The sequence below is a fragment of the Helicoverpa zea genome, chromosome 1, assembly GCF_022581195.2.
Source record: "Helicoverpa zea isolate HzStark_Cry1AcR chromosome 1, ilHelZeax1.1, whole genome shotgun sequence".
Taxonomy (NCBI): domain Eukaryota; kingdom Metazoa; phylum Arthropoda; class Insecta; order Lepidoptera; family Noctuidae; genus Helicoverpa; species Helicoverpa zea.
The window spans coordinates 7005113-7025264 of record NC_061452.1 but is presented as its reverse complement, the minus strand read 5'-3'; the positions used below and the strand labels follow the sequence as shown (position 1 = coordinate 7025264).

The following is a 20152-nucleotide window of genomic DNA, read 5'->3' as shown; positions in this document are numbered from 1 at the left end:
AGAAAATAATATTAGATTTCTGGCAATAAGAAAAACGTAACAGGTTCGCTGCCTATCGGTTGTCACATTTAGCTTGTCGTGAAGGCAGAATGTCGATATTAGTCTACGAGAATGATAATTATGTGCCTCATTTTCCAAGTTCCTAGATATCGGTAAGGTAAACGTACCAATAGTCGTCGGATTTCGGAAATCACTGACTTTGAAGCGCTACTGTGTGTTAAATATTCAATAGAAAATGAAATTTTTTGCATGACATGATAGAGTATTTATTCGTTATTCTAAGTAACTAATGTTTTTTTAATCATTTTGATGGGTTTATATACTTATTAAGGCAAAAGTAAAAAAAGGGCGATTTGTACCAATAGTCGTCTGATTTGTACGGATACTCGTCAAATATTCCCAGTACTCGTCAACTTTTAATGCTAATGTAAACTCTCTGCTCTTGAACATAAAGTTCAAGTTATGTACATTTTTTTGTGGTTGAATTTGTTAAGCATACTTGTGCCTTTGAAACATTAGGTAGATAGATAGAAAATCAAATCCCTATTTAGAATAGCGGGTCATATACTGTTAGAAGATCAGGTATTCAATATAACAGATACATAATTGCATTTTAATTTATATTCCTAACTATCAAACGCTTGGAATCACAAAATCAGTCTATAAAATATGTACCTATCTATATGTCATATTTCTTAATCATAATAACCGTGCAGTCATGTACATATGTGGCACGAGTAAAATTATTACTATTAAAATATTTAAATTGTAAAATAAAATAATCAGTTTTCACAAAAAATAAACGCCACATTCATTAATCAGCCATAGGATGTTCACTGCTGAACATAGGCCTCCCCCTTGGATCTCCACAGATAACTGTTGGAGGCGACCTGCATCCAGCGTCTTCCGGCGACCTTTATAAGGTCGTCTGTCCACCTTGTTGGTGGACACTGCGTGCGCTTACTAGTCCATGGTCACCACTCCAGCACTTTTCGACCCCATCGGCCATCTGCTCTGCGAGAAATATGGCCTGCCCATTGCCACTTCAACTTGCTAATCCGGTGGGCTATATCGGTGAATTTAATTCGTCTACGGATCTCCTCATTTCGGATTCGATCACGTAGAGAAACCCCGAGCATAGCCCTCTCCATAGCTCGTTGAGCGACTTTGAGCTTTGAGATGAGGCCGTTAGTGAGAGACCACGATTCGGTGCCGTAAGTCAGCACTGGTAACACACATTGATTGAAGACTTTCGTCTTGAGGCAGTGAGGTATGTCGGACTTCGATTACCGAGCTTCCAACAGAGAACGGGGTGGGCTCAACATGGACATTTGACATAATTTTCGTCTTGTCCATGTTCATTTTCAGGCTCACCCGTTGTGAAACTCGGTCGAGGCCATCGAGCATCATACTGAGTTCCTCCATCGACTTTGCCATGATTACAATGTCATCGGCAAACCGAAGGTGAATGATGCATTCGCCGTTGATATTGATGCCAAGTCCATCCCATTCCAGGAGCTTGAAGGCGTCGAGCCTTGGTTTCGCTGTATGGTCTCTTTAACACAATTTGTATTAAAGAGAAATGCCGAGCATAGCCCTTTCCATAGCCCGCTGAGCGACTTTAAACTTGTGAACCAGCCGTACCGACAGTGTCCACGTTTCGGCTCCGTAAGTCATGACAGGTAGGACGCACTGATTGAAGACTTTTGTCTTTAGGCACTGTGGGATCGACGATGTTAGGACTCGACGTAGCTTCCCAAATGCAGCCCAACCCAACTGAATTCTCCTATTCACCTCGTCCTCAAAGTTGTTTCTACCTAACTGCAATGTCTGCCCGAGGTATACATATTTCTGAACAACTTCGAGAACGGCACCGTGTATCGCAATCGGTTCCGGTAGAACATGTTCATTGAACATGACCTTGGTTTTGTCCAAGTTCATCCGTAGGCCGATGCGTAGAGAAGATTCAGCCAGGTCGTTCAGCATCTGTTTTAGGTCCTGCAGCGTTTCCACCATGATGACGATATCGTCAGCAAATCGCAAGTGAGAGATGTGTTCGCCATTGATGCCGCGTTCTTTCCAGTTCAGCGTCTTGAACATATCCTCCATTGCATTAGTGAACAGTTTCGGGGAAATAACATCCCCTTGTCTCACTCCTCGATGCAACGGTATGGGCCTTGTTTGCTGATTCTGTACTTGGACGGACATTGTAGCGGCTTCGTAAAGACATCTCATCACTTGGATGTATCGCCAATCTACTTGACAACGCTGCAGGGACTCCAGAACAGACCAGATTTCAACCGAGTCAAAGGCCTTCTCATAGTCCACAAATGCTAGACACAGGGGCTGATTATACTCTTCGGTCTTCTGTATAATCTGCCGCACTGTGTGGATGTGGTCTATGGTGCCGTATCCGCTCCGAAACCCAGCCTGCTCCGGTGGTTGGAATTCGTCGAGTCTTCGCGCAAGTCGGTTCGTGATCACTCTTGAGAACAGCTTATAGACGTGGCTTAGGAGGGAAATGGGTCGATAGTTCTTCAGCTGGGTTTTGTCTCCCTTTTTGAAGAACAGGACGACAACACTCCTACTCCATGCCTCTGGAGTCCTCCCTTCAAACAGGACGGCATTAAAAAGCTTCTGGAGCTCCCCCAGTAATATTAGCCGAAGAACCGATAACCGTTGGGGTAAACGAGTTCTAGAGTGGAGACCACGCCTCGGCAAACGTAGTGTAGGACGTCCTCAGGCACGGTGGAGTGATGACTTGCGCAAGACGGCTGGCAGGAGCTGGATGCGAGAAGCCGAAAATCGATCTCAGTGGCGTGCACTTGGAAAGGCCTATGTCCAGCAGTGGACTGCGATAGACTGATGATGATGTATTAAAGAGACGCAGATTGTGTCGCAAGGACTTAGATATTCGTCTATTGAGCTGCTTATATGACTTCGCGTCGCTGGAAGACTGCAACTGTAGCAAGCGTCCTTCAGTCATGAGGTTTAAGGTTTGATCGGTCAGTTTTTGAGGTCTATCTTTACGACAGGGTCTAAAAAACTTAGACCCTACCATGCGGACAGTTTCCACTAGCCCGTCGTTGATCTCGTCCACTGATGCTAGGTTCTCAAGGCAAGCCAAGCTATTAGAGAGCTCGAGTTGAAAGCTTTCTGGGTTTTGTATATGGGACCGAGTAGGTCGGAGCGTAGACTTCATCAGACTGGACCTTTCAAGTTTAACATTAATATTCAGCGAGGCTCTTACGATTCGGTGATCGCTACCGGTTTTTACCCTATTGATCACAGAGACGTCGCTGTATCCGTTTCTTGTCGGTCATGAAGAAGTCTATCTCGTTTCTCATGAAACCATCGGGACATAACCAGGTCCATTTCCTGTGAGGCGGCTTCTGGAAGAAAGAGTTCATCATGAAGAGTCCCTTTTTCTCCAGAAAGTCGGCCAGCCTCTGTCCCCTAGGGTTCCGTTGCTCATACCCAATTTGCCCCTCTCTCAACTCATCACCGCTTTTCTTTCCCAACTTAGCATTAAAGTCCCCCATAACAACAGTGAAGTGGGTTTTGGAACTATGTATGGCTCTACTTACGTCCTCATACATAGTCTCCACCTCATCATCGGAGTGTGATGAGGTCGGTGCGTACACCTGAATGACCTTCAGCGAATATCTTTCGGATATTCTCAGTATTAGGTATACCACCCAGTTCGATACACTGTCGATGGATGTTATGTTGTTTACGAGGGACTTGTGAACGAGAAACCCGACACCACCTTGGGACTATTGGTCGCCCTCCCGGTAGTAGAGCAAGTTACCAGACTGCAGGGTTACTGTGTCCTCTCCCTCTCTACGGACTTCGCATAACCCTATAATGTCCCAATGTAACTTGCTCAACTCCTTTTCCAGCTCGCAGATCCTTTAACCAGTCCTCAATGTGCGTATGTTGTGTGTTACCAGGGCCAGTCATCGTGGGGGTGGGTAGCCGGATCTCTTCCGGGGATTCTTAGCACCCCCTGCTTCGCCGTTACCTTGACCGCTACCCGCGCCAGGAATAGCGAAGCTGCCGGGACTGGGGGCCTAGTTTCTGTGCCTATCATAATCATAATTTGCCGTTAATCGCCACGCTTGGCAGGCGGGTTGGCGATCGCAGTGAGGGTGTGCGGTACACGGAGGGCGCTGCTGCCCGACCTCCGGTTTGTCCCTTAGTCGCCTCTTACGACACCCACTGGATGATTTGGGGGAACTCAATTCTAAGCCGGCGTTCCACGGCGGTTTAGAATTTCATTATTCTATTCTAAACAGCTTCTATGACTTTTAAAAGGCCCTCTTGCTTGTAGTTTCTTACAGTCATGATCTGCTATTAAAATGACGATGATGCAATCACTAGGTACATCCAATTTTAAATAAAAAAATCTTACTTAAGATTACTCTTTACCCATCAATATCGAATACAACAAGCAAAGAAGTGACAGCGCTGGAAGCTATGTCATCTTAGTTTTAAAACTGATTTTAATATTTTTTGCATCAAAACAGTTAGCTAGTAGAATGACATAATTTTTATACAGGCGAAGACACGTTAGGGAGACGCGGTACAATACGCGTGACGACATGCAGTTATTTCGAACAAAAAGCATAGTGTAAGAACAGTCAAGTCAAACACAGTTTTATCAACAATATTGTAGTCTAAACTTTAAATATGCTTGTCCTAGAGAGTTAACAATTTTGTAAAAGTCCCGATATTAGCTATTTATTCGCATTTTGTACTGTAAAACACAAAATATCCTCATTATGACGTATTTAGGTGCAACTATTGAGCATGTCCCAGTAGTCGTCATAATAATTCTAAAATTGACGAGTTTTGGGTCAAATGGGAGTTTTAAAGTACCAATAGATGTCACATGAAAAAAATATATCTTCTATGTTAAAAGTATTCCAAATTGCATATTACATCGTTAGCAAATAAACTTAACTATCCAATTAAACAAAGAAACATACCACAGACACCACTGGAGTCATGTAAATCAAAACACAAAACCACGTGCTGAGCTTCACTTTTGACAGCTGAACTTCACGAAAAAACGATTTTGTTAGGGCACACACGTTTCGACTAACATATCTCCGATACCATGACTGTTAAAACCCCATATTGTCATTTCAATTGTGCAATATGTTATCAACAATATGTTGACATATAAACTGGCCCATTTTAAGTTCAATAGAAAAAATAAATAAAAGTTTTTAGATTAATTGACGACTATTGGGGCATGACGACTTCACCCGCGTTTACCCTAACATAAATTGGCAGTCTGCGAAGCTCGAGAGAGCGGGGACACTAAATATAGGCGGGATACTTTACTGCTTATTTAGAATACTTATTTATACCTTTTCATTATTTTACGACATATTTATCTACTCCTATAAGTTTTAAGATATAAATTACTTCAAGATATAATATTATTGAGATATACGCCTTTACTTCTTTTGACTAAGTTTTCACTTGTGTAAAAATATGCTTTTGTGTATGGATATAATTAATGATAAGGGTTTCCGATCCTCTAAATAAGATCATAACGAAGGTCAAAAAGTTCTGAAAGTCAGATACATTGGAGTAAGAAAGTACGTAACTTCTTGATTTGCTACGCGTCGCCGCAGCCACACTGCGGTGGAAAGCTCTCGGGGTACAAATATAACATAACATTGTTTCATGGAGACTGGAGAGCAAACCATTTTGCTACTTAAATGTATAGGGTCGGTCTGCAAAAAATGTAAGGTAACTTTTATATAAAATAAGAAAAAATATATTGAAAGTACTAGCTACTTATAGAAATGATATGATATTTTCATACAAAAAAAATATTAATCAGGCGTTCATTCAAATTGTTTCACATAAAATGTTTATAACTCGGCAACTTTGCACTTAAACGTTGTTTGTGTGAGAAATTGCAGGTGTCCGATACTGAATAATAAATAAAGTGAGTAACTTCTCGTAATCTAAGTTTCTTTGTGTGGTATGAAGAAATAATAATGTCAAGTAAATAACGGTAATCAACCAACGGCTATCTGTAATTTAAGAACAAAGGCTTATATAGCTTTGATACGAAAAACCATTGCGAAAATGGCAATTCCGCCAGTTAATGACCTATATAGTGATTAAACATTTCTATTTAATGGGAAAAGAAGATTCGATGAGAAGACTAGTAGGAACAATGGGAACGCAATCAGAACACCTGCGGGATTTTCTAAATCCGGTGAAAGACGACCGGGTTCGAGGGTACGGAATATTTCCTTTAAATTCAGCGAGGTGCTATAATACATCGTTGGAGTTTGGAATAATGACGCAAAAGATTCAATCAATCTGTCAAGGGATCTGCGCCTCAGCATTCACTTGTAGAATTGTTTTTGCTTATCGAACTGTACTACGGTAAAACATGCAATTCATCGAACTAACTCAACGATTTATTAAATAATCAATAATTGTTTCGCATGGTGGTTATTTCAGAACATCTGATATTGAGGGCAATTTGTAAACCATAAACATGCTTGGCAACTAATTTGCATTGAATTAAAAGTTTAGGCCTTTGGCTGTGTCTGGTATCGAAGGTTAAAGCTCTAAAATTTATTATGTTTACGCAATATTTTTTCTTGAAAGGATTGTTCCCTGGTTTCAATTAATAACTGTTGAATTATTTATGGGCTTAATTTGATATAGATTAAATTAAAAATTCAAGATGTCCACAGGCTCGTGTTGCACAAAGGATCTGCAGTGACATTGAGTTGCGGCGCGTCGTCTTTGTTTAGCTAGTCGACTGCTCCGAGTACGAGATAAGTCAAACAAGTACAATGTCAACTCCAGTCACTCGCACGTTACGTAAGCCACTGAAAACTTTGCTTAGCCAAATCAATGTTACACCTTGATAGCGTTTATGATCTTTAATTATTCCAGACTGAGATCGTAAACTTCGTCTTTTTTATGAAATAATTGTTTTACGCACCCGCTAAATAGTAAATAGCGAGTATTTATTCACAAAACTACGGTGGATGTCGTGCTCACAACTTTAATTTATATAAATAAAGGAAAGAAGTAACCTGAATATAGTTCCTACGGTTAATTACCACTGCAATAAAAAAATAAGAGACGAACGGAATTCAATTAAAAGTTAAATGCCGAACTTTGTATATAACTTTATAAATACTTGATTACCATGATGCCAGGGCCTGTTTGGTTCATTTGCTTTTTTTAATGCAACAATTAAAATTAAGTATTATTTTGAACTTGCCTCATTCATCTCAAAAATAAATCGAGATATTTATAAGAAAAACATAAACCACAACAAACTTTGAGTCCATGACGTAAGAATGCAAGAAATTCAATTAAACATTATTTTGGAAGATGGTTTGAGTGTCGTCGGCCGGGACGCGGGGCGAGACCGCGCGGCGCGAGCTCCGATCAAGGTCGTTCTTGCACGCGAGCTTCTTTGCCACCCCGCGCCAACACTACTTGTTGCGCTACACGCTGCATGGCCAGCAGACGAGCTGGTCGTGCGGGAGCCGGTACAGCACTGAGGGTCGAGCTCAGCGAGCACCACGTACCTGAGGCTCCCGGCGCGCGAATTCATCGTCATCGGAGAGAGCGTCCATGTCTTGGAGCGCGTGGCGCGCGGGCGGTGGGCGCGCTCGGCGGCGCGCAGTCCGCGGGCGCGCACGTGCTGCGTGGCGCTGGCGTGTCGCTGCGGCACCGCGCCGCTCCGCCCGCGATCGCCGCGGCACTGACGGACCCGGCGCACATCGATCGCACCTACCCGCCCGCCCCACGACGCGCCGCCCGCTACGAGTCCACGTGGCCGCCCGCCCCTCGTGCTTACTATGACACCCCAAACTTTTGGCGCTACTAACTTATACTTTACTTCATCTTTCGTCAATAAGCTTGACAAACAGCATGCAGGTTATGCTTAAAAGCGATCCTGGACGGGTCAAACATACATATACATGGTAAAAGTCTTGTTGATAATAAACTAGCTTCATTTGAAACAGCCGCCGCACTCGATGCCTCGTCGCGGCTGCGCGGGCCGAGGAGCAACAGATTGTTGTCGTGGGCGGGAAGTTCTAATCGCGGACGTCAAACCGGCGACGCAATAGAAATTACAGCTACTACGAAAATAAAAGTACGATTTTAGTCGCGTACGTAAAAGCGGGAATTATCGTCGGTGTTCTCGTCGTGCGCGACGTCACAGGGCCGCCGACGACGCAATCCGTTCGGTCGGCGCGTAAGGCACGCGGCCGGCGCGAGTGGTGCCGGCTGTGGGTGAGGCCGAGCCCGAGGCGCTGGTGCATACCTGCTTGATGAGGGGGAGCAGGGTTCTCTCGATGGAGCGCGTTTTTATCTGTGAGAGATCGACGTCGGGCAGGCCGGTGGCCGCCATGGCTGGCGCGGGCGCGACTGCGCGTGTGCGCGCGCATGCCCGGCCGGCGCCGCCATTGGCGGAGCGAGCGCCGTCACGTGCCCCCCTCCCCCCGCCAGCCGCCCACGAGCTTCGCCCGCCCGTCGTAAACATGCGATTGCGTGTTTGGTTTTAACACATACTCTTGCGGGCTTTAAAAACTACGGCTTTACGTGTTTTACTTTGTTTTGATTTCGAGCTCCAATTATAATACATCCACGTGCACGATTCATCTATATTTTTTATTTATTTGCTTTACTGCGGACTAAGTTAAGGGAAACAAGCATGTAGCAATGCAGATCTAAATTAAAAGCCTTTTATTGATGCACAAACTTTATTTTCATATCGTTGACCACCCGAACAGAACATTAATTAACTTATTATTAATCATTGGCACATTATCACAAAGGTTGTCAATGATTTATCTATAATTTTTACATACGTAGGTACTTATGATAACAATCAATAGTTTTACTCTCTGTAACTGTGATGGCAATAATAAGTCATTTTGAAACAAAATCACTTTTCCGGTGAGATCCTACTTTCGATATTAATAGTAGATAATAAGATATATGTATTAATACTGATAAATATTAGAAGACAATTCAGATTATTCGAACTTTCATTTTTACTGAAATTAAATATTTACTAAAGATATAGCAAAATTATAACTTATGGACTAAAAATATCTTTAAGGCTTTGGTAATTGCGTGAAGATTGAAGAATAGATAATTTAAAAGAAGATTTCTTACATTATAGTACAATGCTTAGTTTTAGTTTATTACAACACATAGTAAATAATTTCTTTTATTTCAATCTGGCTTCTGATTTTTAAGAAGATGAGACAAAATACGCCAAGTAGGTGTAATTTAATATACAAGATGTTACTAAATAATAAATAATTTATAACAAACAACACATTGCAAGTTTAATATTTCAACAGGAACACAATTGAAGTTCATACGAATTATTTTACACGGTTTGAAATTATGTAAATTCTACATGCAATACACTGCAACATGAAATATGAACAGTATAAATAGCAAAATAATATTTAGGACGGCAACGGTTACAAAATTCCAATCATTTAAGTTTATGAGTTACATTAATTTTACGTGCTCTTAAATATTACCTACTAAATTATGGCTGTGAGGCAAGCACAATCAGTATTGTTCAAAATAGCCGGCAACTGTGTAGTTACCTCGAGTTTTAATATTCGATCTTTACAACTAAGGAGGAAGTCTGAGGAACGTGTCGAGGAAAGCTTGAAATCGTGCAGGAACGTTATTCACGCTTTCATTGTCTAATATCTTAGTGTTAGAGAAACTCTGGACATCAACTGTGATGCCCAACTATCTAATACAATATGTTTTCAACAAGCTTTGCGAAACTTTCCTGACTGTAGCAGTCAAACTACTGGGAAATTGAGAACACCTTATCTCTAGGAGGTAGAGGTGGAACTCGCTTGCTCCTAACTTTCCAAGTTCCCGCTAGTTAGCTTATCAATTGTAGTAGACGCCCATACTGATCTGCGGACGACGTTTGCACAAGGCTTGCTTGGAGCTGGTACTGTCTTGTGAACTGTCCGACATCCAGGGGCTTTGTCCCGACGAATTTCGGACCTTCCGCTTGCGAAGGCTCTCAGTGGGACCTAGCGTGGGTCTCAATAACTGTTTGAACCTAAAGGGACCCTCCGTGTAGTCGTCGTCTGAGCTGAAGACTGGGGTCGCAAGTATTTCGGGCGAGTTCCGCAGTATCTTGCGCAAATCAGACTCGGGGTCGTAGGTGGGGTTGTATGCGAGGCGCGGAGGAGGCTCCGATTTTTGAGATTTTCTTACTAGCTCGTTGATTTTATTGCTGTTGAAAAAAACATCTATCAGTATGATTCCTATTTTGCGTAAAGTATCGGTCTCGTCATTTGAGAATGGCGAGGACAGATTATAATTCACGATTTACTCTATCAAGCTTTTTTACGGCAGTATATTGGCAAAATAATGTAAAAAAAATGTACATATGGTTTAAAAGGGAACATTATTATATAACATATACATCAATACAGTCAACAATCTAACTCTAGCGGTTTACCAATAACGAACATCCATACCCATCGTTTCTGCTGTCCACAATGAATGCCGCATGTGACAGAATGAGAGCGATTAGTTTCGTTTAGGGCCAGAAGCTAGCCGATTCTAATTCCCTGTAATTTCTATGTTCCCCGTGATTTCTCTGGTCCCCGTAAGCCATATGTTCTCTGTTATCTATGGGGTCCCTATGATCCCTGTATTCCATATGGTCTCTGTGGTCCCTGGGCTCCCTGTAATCCCTGGGGTCCTTGTTATCCCTGTGTTCCCTGTAGTCCCTGTCGTGGGGATCGTACCTGACTAGTCCGCCGCACTGCCGGCTGCACGGCAGGTTCTGCCAGTTGTTTGCCTGCAGATGTCTGTCGTCCTGGTACATGTGACCGTTGCTTGTGTGCTGGTATCTGCGAAGGTTGTAAGCACTTCAGTACTTTGACTTTAAACGACAAGTAGGTAGTATTTCTACTGAATCACTCTAATAATGACTTTTGGTGATGAGTGTTTTTAGTAGCAGAACTTTTATGAAATCACAGTTGTTCTCTTACTTTGAAAGTATGTAGCTATAGTTTTTGCGGAGATAGTACACATTGCGAACAATTTTATTTTTATGTTTTATACACAACAGCCATAAAAGTTCCTCTTATCTGAAAATACTATGATTTGATAACATTTTTATGGTGACATTAAATAAAATCGTGGCATGACGTGAATATATAGTGACTATATTACTGAAAGTAGATTTTTATGTACATGATTTTGCTAAGATGGAAAAGTACTGTGATGTTTGATGAATCTAGTTAGCATCACACTGCTTGTCGACAAACCTTGGGTTTTTGATCTCAATATCTTTCTTACAAATCAACGGTTCGTCCCATGGCCTAGCGGGACTCTCCAGGAACTCAGGCGACGGACTGCATCCGTTCCATTAGAGTAAGCATGAACAGTTGCAAATAACGATTCCATGAGTGATATTAATAAAAATCGAGAGAATTGGTAAAATCTGTGATTGATTTAATATTTGATTAAGAAATCAAACTCAAATAACACACTCATGAAGGGGCAATTAATTAAAAGTAAACATTTGCGTTCCGCAAATCGAGTTTCGTTTTATTACGTTTTTACTGCTATCGAAACTGAAAATTCTGATTGATGTGCTGATATTGTGTAGATATTACGACTGGCTGATAGACTATAAAACTTGCGGTGTGACGCAATCGCGTTGTCATCAACAGATGAAAGGAAATTTTTTATGAACTTCTATCGTAAATAATCGAGACGGTTTTAAGACGACGACCTACAGCTGTCATATCGTAGGGTATTCGATGGTTTACAAATCCTAAGCCACTAAATGTCGACATGTAATAGAGATTCCCGGTTTTACAACGGCCTGATGAAAGAATCCTGGTAGAAGACATGCGTATGTTCAGCAAGAGATATACCAAAAGGTATAAATCTATTTTCCATGCTAATTTATTATAAATTATATACTTTGTCAAGAAATTTTAACCTTATTTTTTCTAGATACGGTGTTTTCTAAACGTTTAACGTGCCTTTAAAAACAGGAGTCCAAGTATATCCAAGAAGTGATTGCGTCAAGTGTTACTTAACTTAATGATCAATCAACCTATGCGGCTATTACTTGGTCACTATCTCCGAAAGTCATATTTTAATTATAGATTCAAAGTCAAAACATGAACATTTACAAACATGTACATTTATAAAAGTTCTCTATATTCTACCATCACATGGTCATGCAGTCAGTTCAGTGCATTAAGGCGATTTAGTTGATTCAGCCTGTATTGGCATGATGTGGATCTCTTATTTCGTGTACCTACTGGTATAATAATAAAACGTCCAAAGCTGATTTCGACCACGGCGGATGTTCTCATATACCCAAGGAGATGAGTCAGCTGCGCAGGACATATTATAGTGCACAAGCATTTACGCAGACTCAGGTGCACTCACTATTCCTTCATTCACACAGCCCGAAGGGACGGTAATCCGACACCACTGGATAGACCTACTGGTATACTGAGCACATGGTTACCTGGACAGCCTGCTGGCGTCGCGCTCGAGCTGCGTGGGCTGTCCGCGCAGGATGGCGGGCACGAGCGTGAAGCCGGGCGGCTGCCGGTACTCGTCCGCGCGCTGCACCTCCGCCAGCCGCACCCCGGGCTTGTTGCGCCGGAGGTTCTTGTGTACTTCTTGGTTCTTATCGTGGACCTGAATAGAGGAAGATTATTTTTTAAGTTATAAATTAGTTTAGGAAATATATTTGCTCCAAATTTTTTTGTTAAGGTTTTGTCTGTAGTAGGTACCTATATTGATTGTATTTCTTGAGTTGTCTTAGGTAACAGTTTTCTGCAGCCGAATTTCGAAAAAGTTTAATTCGAAATTTATACATATAAATTTGTATGGAGACACTTAGACACTGATGCAGTGTCAGCATTCATTCGATATTTGGAATAGGTACCAGCACTATAAGACAGTCTTTATCGAGACGACAAGCCACATAGCTAATGACCCCTTTACCTGGTCCGCAAAGGCATGCAGCTGGTCAGCTCGCTCCTGCACGGAGTAGTGCTGCATGAGGCGCTGCGGAGCGGCCGGCGCCGCGTGCGTCGGCGGCGGCGGTGCCCGGCCTGCTGCCCACTTGCGACGCGCCGTGTAGCCGCGGAAGTCTGCAAGAAAAATATTAAAATAAAAATCATTTAATTCAACACCATAACCCATATACCCAAAAAGACCAAACTTCAGGTACAAAAATCAAAGATTTCAACGAAATAAAGTCATGGCAACAACCAAGAAATCCAGAGGGGCATGTCAAAGCCTGTGCCTGCCGGGGCTGCGGGATTGTCCTAAAGAGTTACCGTGGCTCTTGTACACACAAAGGGCTTAAGAAAGAACATGGTGGGTTTGAGTCAGTAAGAGTCTGACATCATTTGTCATTTGATGGTTTCCCATCAAAAACAAAAGGTCCTGGTACTGCTGATATCAATGCAAACTAACCATTAATAATGACATATTAATTTAATCATTTAATGCAAATACTTACGACTTTGTATAACAACAGCTGCTTTGTTAGTATCAATGTTCTCCTTATTTCCCGACATAGTTTCATTGGTGTCGCTGTCATCTGACGTCATTCGTCTCAAAACCTTTGCCTTCATCAAAGCTTTATTCTTGTTTGGGACACCTGTGGGAGAACAATTTATTTTCATATAGGTAGTTCAATTTTTTTGTAGATCACACTTTGCAAACTTTTGATTATTTTTGTAGATTTCTTAATTTCATACAAGCTTACTACGGTTTCATCCGCGTCTCGGTATGACTGCTTCCAGTAGCAGCATGGTGACAAAACTATTCTACGTCTTTCTTCCGGCTCTAAGCTAATTTTTAAATATTTTTAACGGTTCAGCCATTCTTGAGTTATGAAATGTGTAACTAACACGACTTTCTTTTATGCATATAGATAGATAGATATGTTCCACTGACCGGACTTATGTTGTTTCCTCTTGCTGTCCTGCTCGAGCTGGAACTCCCTGGCCAGCTGTCTCTGTCTCTCCTGCAAACGCTTGCGAGTCAGCCAGCCGCGCACGTGCTTCTGTAGCGTTAGCACTGAGATGGCCATCTGCGCCTTCAGCCGCTGGTAGTGTCGTCTCGCTAGCCAGCCGCGGACGCAGGCTTGGACTAACACTACTTTTCTTATCTGGAAATAATAGAAATTATATTAGAAAGGAAACTATATTTAAAGACAGCTTTATACTTCACACATAAATATCGTATAAGATAAATAAAATATTAAAACACGATTGAAGACGGAAAAAATTATAAGTCTTATATCCGTAGCCCAGCAACATCTGATTTTTATTTTCTGTATGAAACTTTTCACGTTTTGCCGATAAATAAATAGGACATAGGACTATTTTTATGAAAGTTTAATTCTGAACATTGATAAGTACTTGGTCTTACCTGTTCTTCATAAATTCTCGCCAGAACTTCGACGTGGTAGTATTTAAGGAACACCTTGGATTTGCCGAGGGCCCAGCCGTCCATCTTCAGCCTTAATAACAAGAGCCTGCTAGTGTCACGGTTGGGCTTCACTTCCTCGTCATAACTGAATGCCAGGAAACCGTACCTAAAAGAAACACTGAAAATTAGAAACATTCATTCCGCTGACAACGTGCAAGTTTCGTGCATGTGACATACTAACCTAGCCAGAAAATCTGCAGATAAAGGAGAATCTTTACTTTTTACATTCTATATGAATTATTGTTTTTTCGTTGAATCAGACAGAAAAAGAAAAAGACCCCGAAAAAGCTTTTTAGAATCAACATAAAAATATTGAAACAAAACACTTACCTCTTCAAGAACTCTTCAAACGAAAGTCGGTGGGAAAATCCAGTTTGCCTTATCCTAATTGTCTCCAAGACTCCGGTGTAGCGGAGTTGTTTCAATATCTTGGCGGAGTCGAAGTGTTTGGGGGAACGCGAGTCGTTGGGCTTGAGGCAGCGCACGAACTGAGGGGTGCCGCTCACCATCTTCTGCAGCAGCTCCATCAGCGAGTACCTGAAGTACGTCGACACCGTCTGCTGAGCTCGTGACTGCGATGCTAGTCCTCGACTGTTGAAGCGCTCCTAGAAATATTGTGACATTGCTTAAATCACTTCCAATTTAAAGTAGCAACGTATTGGTGCAACAGAAACTTTTATCTATCTTTTCTCTCGTATATAAAAATGAATGCCAATTTTCGTTGTAATCTAGACACACGGCAGTGTGTCCGCCAAGTTCGAGCAAATAAAAGCGACACACCGGCCGTGGGTTATATTACACGAACCATTTCGGGCCAAATTCGACCCCCCTATAACTCAAAATCTATTTTATTTACGCATATCAAATTTCTAGTATCTGTTGAGACCCCCTCACTTATCTAAAATACAAAATTTCATTAATATACCTATTATAGGTCTTGAGATATTGACGACAGAAAATCGCAATTTTTACTATACATTCACTGACTGACTGACTCACTCACTCATCAAAAACCTAGACCACTTCCAATGGTCGCATTGACTTGAAATTTGGCATGGAGGTAGGGGTTTATGTCAAGGTAAAGGGAAAAATCTGAAAATGGCCAAGTGCGAGTCAGTTTCAAAATAATATAGGTGTATACCCGGTGTAAATTTATACCACTAAGGAACTAAAACGACCTAAATCTATATTTATATAATATATCTTCGAATGGTCGTACCGATCTGAAATTCGCTACACAGGTTTGTATTTAGTCAAAGTAAACTAAAAATCTGAAAACGGCCAAGTGTGAATCACTTTCGAAAATAACGAATGTGTAACTTTGATCTACGAACATAATACCTATATGATAACATGTCATGTCAGTCAGTTGGTAAATCTAGTCCATTTAGTTAATCTAGTTAATTTCTTTGTAAGAAGCATGGTGCATATTCAAAAATCTGAAAGATAGTATAAATGAGACATTTCCTTAACAAAAATAAATGAAATCCCACCCAAAACAAAAATGTGAAAGGCTGCAAGTTTTAACAGAAAATTAAATACTTGATTCATTGCGTTTAGTAGGTTTATAACAAGGTGTGTGAAAACTTGCCAAGTAACATCATCAAAAAGTAACTATTTTTAACTGAGGTATGTGTGTATGGAACTTGGTACTTATTCAGATCTCACTTCTTTTATGGGCGAAGCATTCCCATATTATCGAACTTGGCAGCCTTTCACATTTTTGTTTTGGGTGGGATTATAATCCACACCAATACTAGATGGCTTATGTGAAGTATGCATAAAATCGATCGAGCGGTTCTCTATTACATTTAATTTCACTCTGTCCATAGGAAAGCACCGGGCTGCTAGTATCTCATATTTTCTAGTTCACACTTACCCTAACTTCACTAGATGTCGGACTCTCCAGGCTCCTAGAATCCATATCTCCTTGTAATGGCGAATACAAGTTGCCAGTCTTAGTAATAGGACATTGGAACAGGAACCTGATGATGTCGTACTGACTCTGTCTCATCAGCTGAACTACTTCAGGTGGGAGGAAGTTGCGGTTCTTCTCTAAGAAGCCATCAGCTTGGTAGACCACGCGACCCGCGAAGTGATGGACGGCGAAGCAAATAGCGTCAGACTTTGGACGGACGTAGTATTTGCTTTTGATGTTACTGTGGAACTTTTCTGTAATCAAATATATCATAGGTCACGTCTATAGCTTTATAGTGGCACTGTTGGTAACAAAGGTTTAGTGAAAAATTATAACGTACCAATGAGACTTCTATCAGTGGCTCTCGGGAATCGACTCTCCTCATCTAACAACGCCAGCATCCCCATCGGCCTCGACAGCAACATGTCCAACACTGGTCTGTTATCAGAGAACTCCACCAGATCCACTGGAACTCCTTCAGCCATGTACTCCTGCTGCTCCCAGGTGAATATGTGTTGGTTGAAGTAGTACTGGATCTGTTCGTTAGCGATGTTGATGCATAGCTGCTCGAACGAGTTGTTGTTGAAGTTCTCGAAACCGAAGATGTCGAGTATGCCGATGGAGAGTTGTTCGTTTCTGCAAACATAAATGTAAGTAATCATTAGTTTTTGGTCGGATAATATTGATTCTAAAAATAATTAAGGAAATCCATTTTTCGTTATTTTCCTAATGCATATTAATAATACATTCGTACATTTATTTGACACAACACAGGTAATTCGGATTTGAGGGCTCATGCTTAAATAACTTAATTATAGGATACATAATTAAAGACAAAAAATACTATATGGATGGTTGATATTCTATATAATTTTTGAAATACTTACACAGTCGGCCTATTCTGGCAGAGCAGCGCGTTGATCCTCTCGACGATGCGGTCGAAGGCGCGCGCGTAGAGGCCGCGCGCGGTGGCGTCGCGCGCCACGCCCGCCTCGCCCGGCGAGCTGCGCCGCGCGATCGTCTCGCCGCGCGCCACCACGCTGCTGCTCGTCAGGCACTCGCGCAGCTCCTGCGTCTCCACGCCCAGCAGGCATGACGCTGGGGATAGGGAACACAAGAGTTTCAAAGTCAAAGTCAAAGCTCTTTAATCTGAGTTCATAGTTTACAAAGGTCAGTTTGTATATAATATTAAGTCTCATTATACCCTGCTCGTAGCAATTTGAAGGCAAAGAGAATCTTATTATAATGTAAGTTATTTCAATGAGGATGATGGTTTGAATAAAAATGACAAAAACTACTTCTGTGTTGTAGATATTAGGTTATTAACGACTAAGTTGAATTGACAACAAACTCACGCGTAACCAATTGCATTGCAAGCAAATGTTATGTACCGAGCAAATAATGTGTCATCTAGTGTCATCAAACTTTGATAAATAACAACCACTTTTGGTGGATAAAATGGAGATCCATTATTTCAATACTAACAAAAAAACAATTAGCAAAAACCTCGAATGTCGTCTAGACACTAAAAATAAAGTAAACTACGAAAACAAAGCACCGTGTCTCCTGGCATCAGATAAACGGCCTCATTATAAAGTCGTAAGGCGGTCATTAGTTACCTCTGTGCAGCGGCGCGGTGTCGATGATCGTTGCCTTGTTGTCCGTATTGTCTTCGCCCGCTGTTTCACCGAACTCTATGTCACCGAGGTGTAATATAGCTGCCAACATCTTGTACAGCACTAGAACCTCTTCCTCTTGGAAACCGACCACCTGGAATGTTGTCATTGTGATGCTCAGTTATTTTATTTTGAAATTATTTATCTGGGCTACCTACTGTGGAGCAGAAAAGTTTTGAATCTTAAGAAGTGAATTCATATAGATTTCAGAAACCCCTTAGCATATAATTATCACATAACGCACAATCCAACCACATATTGGTTTATTCTGGGTTCTCACCTTGAATGCCTGGTTGAGTTGTCTCCAGCGATGCACATTGTGTTCCCTGTGCGCGACGGACAGCGGCTGCAGATAGCGGTGCCGGGACTTGAGGTGCTCGTCCAGGTAGAACTTCCTCCAGCGACCCTCGCTCTCCAGCCCGTCGTACAGGTAGTAGAACACGTGGAAATTACTCTCACCCCTGAACATTTGACAATGAAAGCTTTATCGTGGGTTTTGGTGTGACACAAGTTTCTGAACATGTCACCCGACTAAAACGATTTTAAAGACGTTATCACGTCAAAAGTAGAGTTTCAAAGGAAAAGTGAACTGGTAATTTTAATTGGGCCTGTTTTAGTACACATCTTAAAGTTGGAATATATTTTATGCCTCAAATACATTTTGATAAGTCAAAAAGTTTGTCCCCAGTCCCAGTAACCCGCATCGACGAAGAATTTTATACTTATTGCTCATCGGTACTCAAACTTTATCTCGGTCAATTGGCTCTTACGATTTACTCGGAAGTTTTGCAGGTCAGTATAGAAAGTACTGTATTTGAAAATTTTTAAATAAAATGAGTTCTACTTACAATGCTTGGTGTACAACTCTAGACTGTTCCAGTAGATACACTGATATTCGAGCACCAGATATTCGCCCAACTCTCATCATAGACAAATCTAGGTATTTGCCGAAACGAGAGCTGTTTGCGTTGATGCCAGTACGAGCATTGCCGAAGGCTTCCATGATAGGATTCACTTGTAGGATCTTTTCTTCTAAGTTGCGGTTTTGAGTCTGGAATAAAATATGGTCAAGTCATTTGCCTGATGGAAATAGGTCACTACTACAAAATTGTAAGTGTTTATACTAATGGTCCTACAAGTTATGCCTGAAAAAAAAGAAAATAATGTTACTTACCTTTGACAAAAACACAAGTTGCTTGAGCAACAGATTCGCAGACTCTGTCTTCCCTGCTCCACTTTCCCCTGATATAACAATCGCCTGATGCAGCTTCTGATGCATGAGAGCCTGATGCGCCGCGTCCGCTACCGCGTAGATATGCGGCGGGTTGTCCGACCGGCACCGACCCTGGTATATCTGTTGAGTCTAGAACAATTAGAATAATTCACATAGTCATGCGCTTAGAAGCAAAAAAGCCAAGTTTTATCGGAACTAATAATATTGTCTTCGATATAGTTGGTTCATCACTGCTTCTAATGGAGCTTGGAAAGACGTGTCAAAAATCCCGTTCCTTCTACATTTCAACCACGCGCAAACAGCAAAGCAAAACACCGCTTCGTAACCCACACATTAATAATAAAGTCCAAATGCGTGAGGACGAATTAATTAAACACCTTCGCTCCGCCCAAAGCAGAGTATTTTTAATGTTGTGGTTACTTTCGGCGTCATTAAATTACCTTACCTTTGTGGTGTATATTCCCACGTCGGTGAATGGGTTCACAGCGACTAGTATATCTCCTATATAAGTGTATATCTGGTTCTGTGTGTATCTCTTCTGAAGTTGTTCTACGATGGCGTCTTCAGTCAACACTTCTAATGTCGCCAGGTCATCTGTGTACATTTTCTCAGGTCGTGCTTTTCGATGCGATTTGAGTTTGCCTCTCTTAGTCGTAGCCTCAGGCGCGCGAGAGCCTCTCCCCTCGGCCCTCTGTCGTTTTATTTCCGCTTGAAGCTCTTTACGGATCTATAAAAGAGCATGTTTTTATTATAGATATTATAAAAAATCTCCCATCAATG

General features: G+C 41.6%; 2 protein-coding genes across 4 annotated transcripts in view; both read right to left on the bottom strand.

The window, feature by feature from the left end:
• The window catches only part of LOC124645685 (alpha-catulin), a 70447-nt gene extending 61988 nt beyond the window's left edge, over positions 1-8459 (bottom strand). For both annotated transcript variants that reach the window (XM_047185544.1, XM_047185537.1), the window contains exon 1: positions 8330-8459. In XM_047185544.1, the coding sequence (XP_047041500.1) occupies positions 8330-8416 (87 nt within the window). In that variant the 5' untranslated portion in view covers positions 8417-8459. The remainder of the gene's footprint in view (positions 1-8329) is intronic.
• Positions 8460-8749: 290 nt separating this feature from the next.
• LOC124645668 (myosin-IIIb-like) overlaps positions 8750-20152 on the bottom strand; it is a 34800-nt gene continuing 23397 nt past the window's right edge. The window contains exons 6-21 of one of the 2 annotated variants that reach the window (XM_047185521.1): positions 19818-20099; positions 19313-19501; positions 18987-19189; positions 18419-18599; positions 18082-18232; positions 17350-17560; positions 16803-17098; positions 16424-16716; positions 14875-15149; positions 14485-14650; positions 14008-14221; positions 13568-13708; positions 13045-13193; positions 12560-12735; positions 10812-10916; positions 8750-10291 (exon numbers count right to left, since the gene is read on the bottom strand). In XM_047185521.1, the coding sequence (XP_047041477.1) occupies positions 9937-10291; positions 10812-10916; positions 12560-12735; positions 13045-13193; positions 13568-13708; positions 14008-14221; positions 14485-14650; positions 14875-15149; positions 16424-16716; positions 16803-17098; positions 17350-17560; positions 18082-18232; positions 18419-18599; positions 18987-19189; positions 19313-19501; positions 19818-20099 (3387 nt within the window). In that variant the 3' untranslated portion in view covers positions 8750-9936. The remainder of the gene's footprint in view (positions 10292-10811; positions 10917-12559; positions 12736-13044; positions 13194-13567; positions 13709-14007; positions 14222-14484; positions 14651-14874; positions 15150-16423; positions 16717-16802; positions 17099-17349; positions 17561-18081; positions 18233-18418; positions 18600-18986; positions 19190-19312; positions 19502-19817; positions 20100-20152) is intronic. The other variant, XM_047185528.1, reaches the window with a different exon arrangement.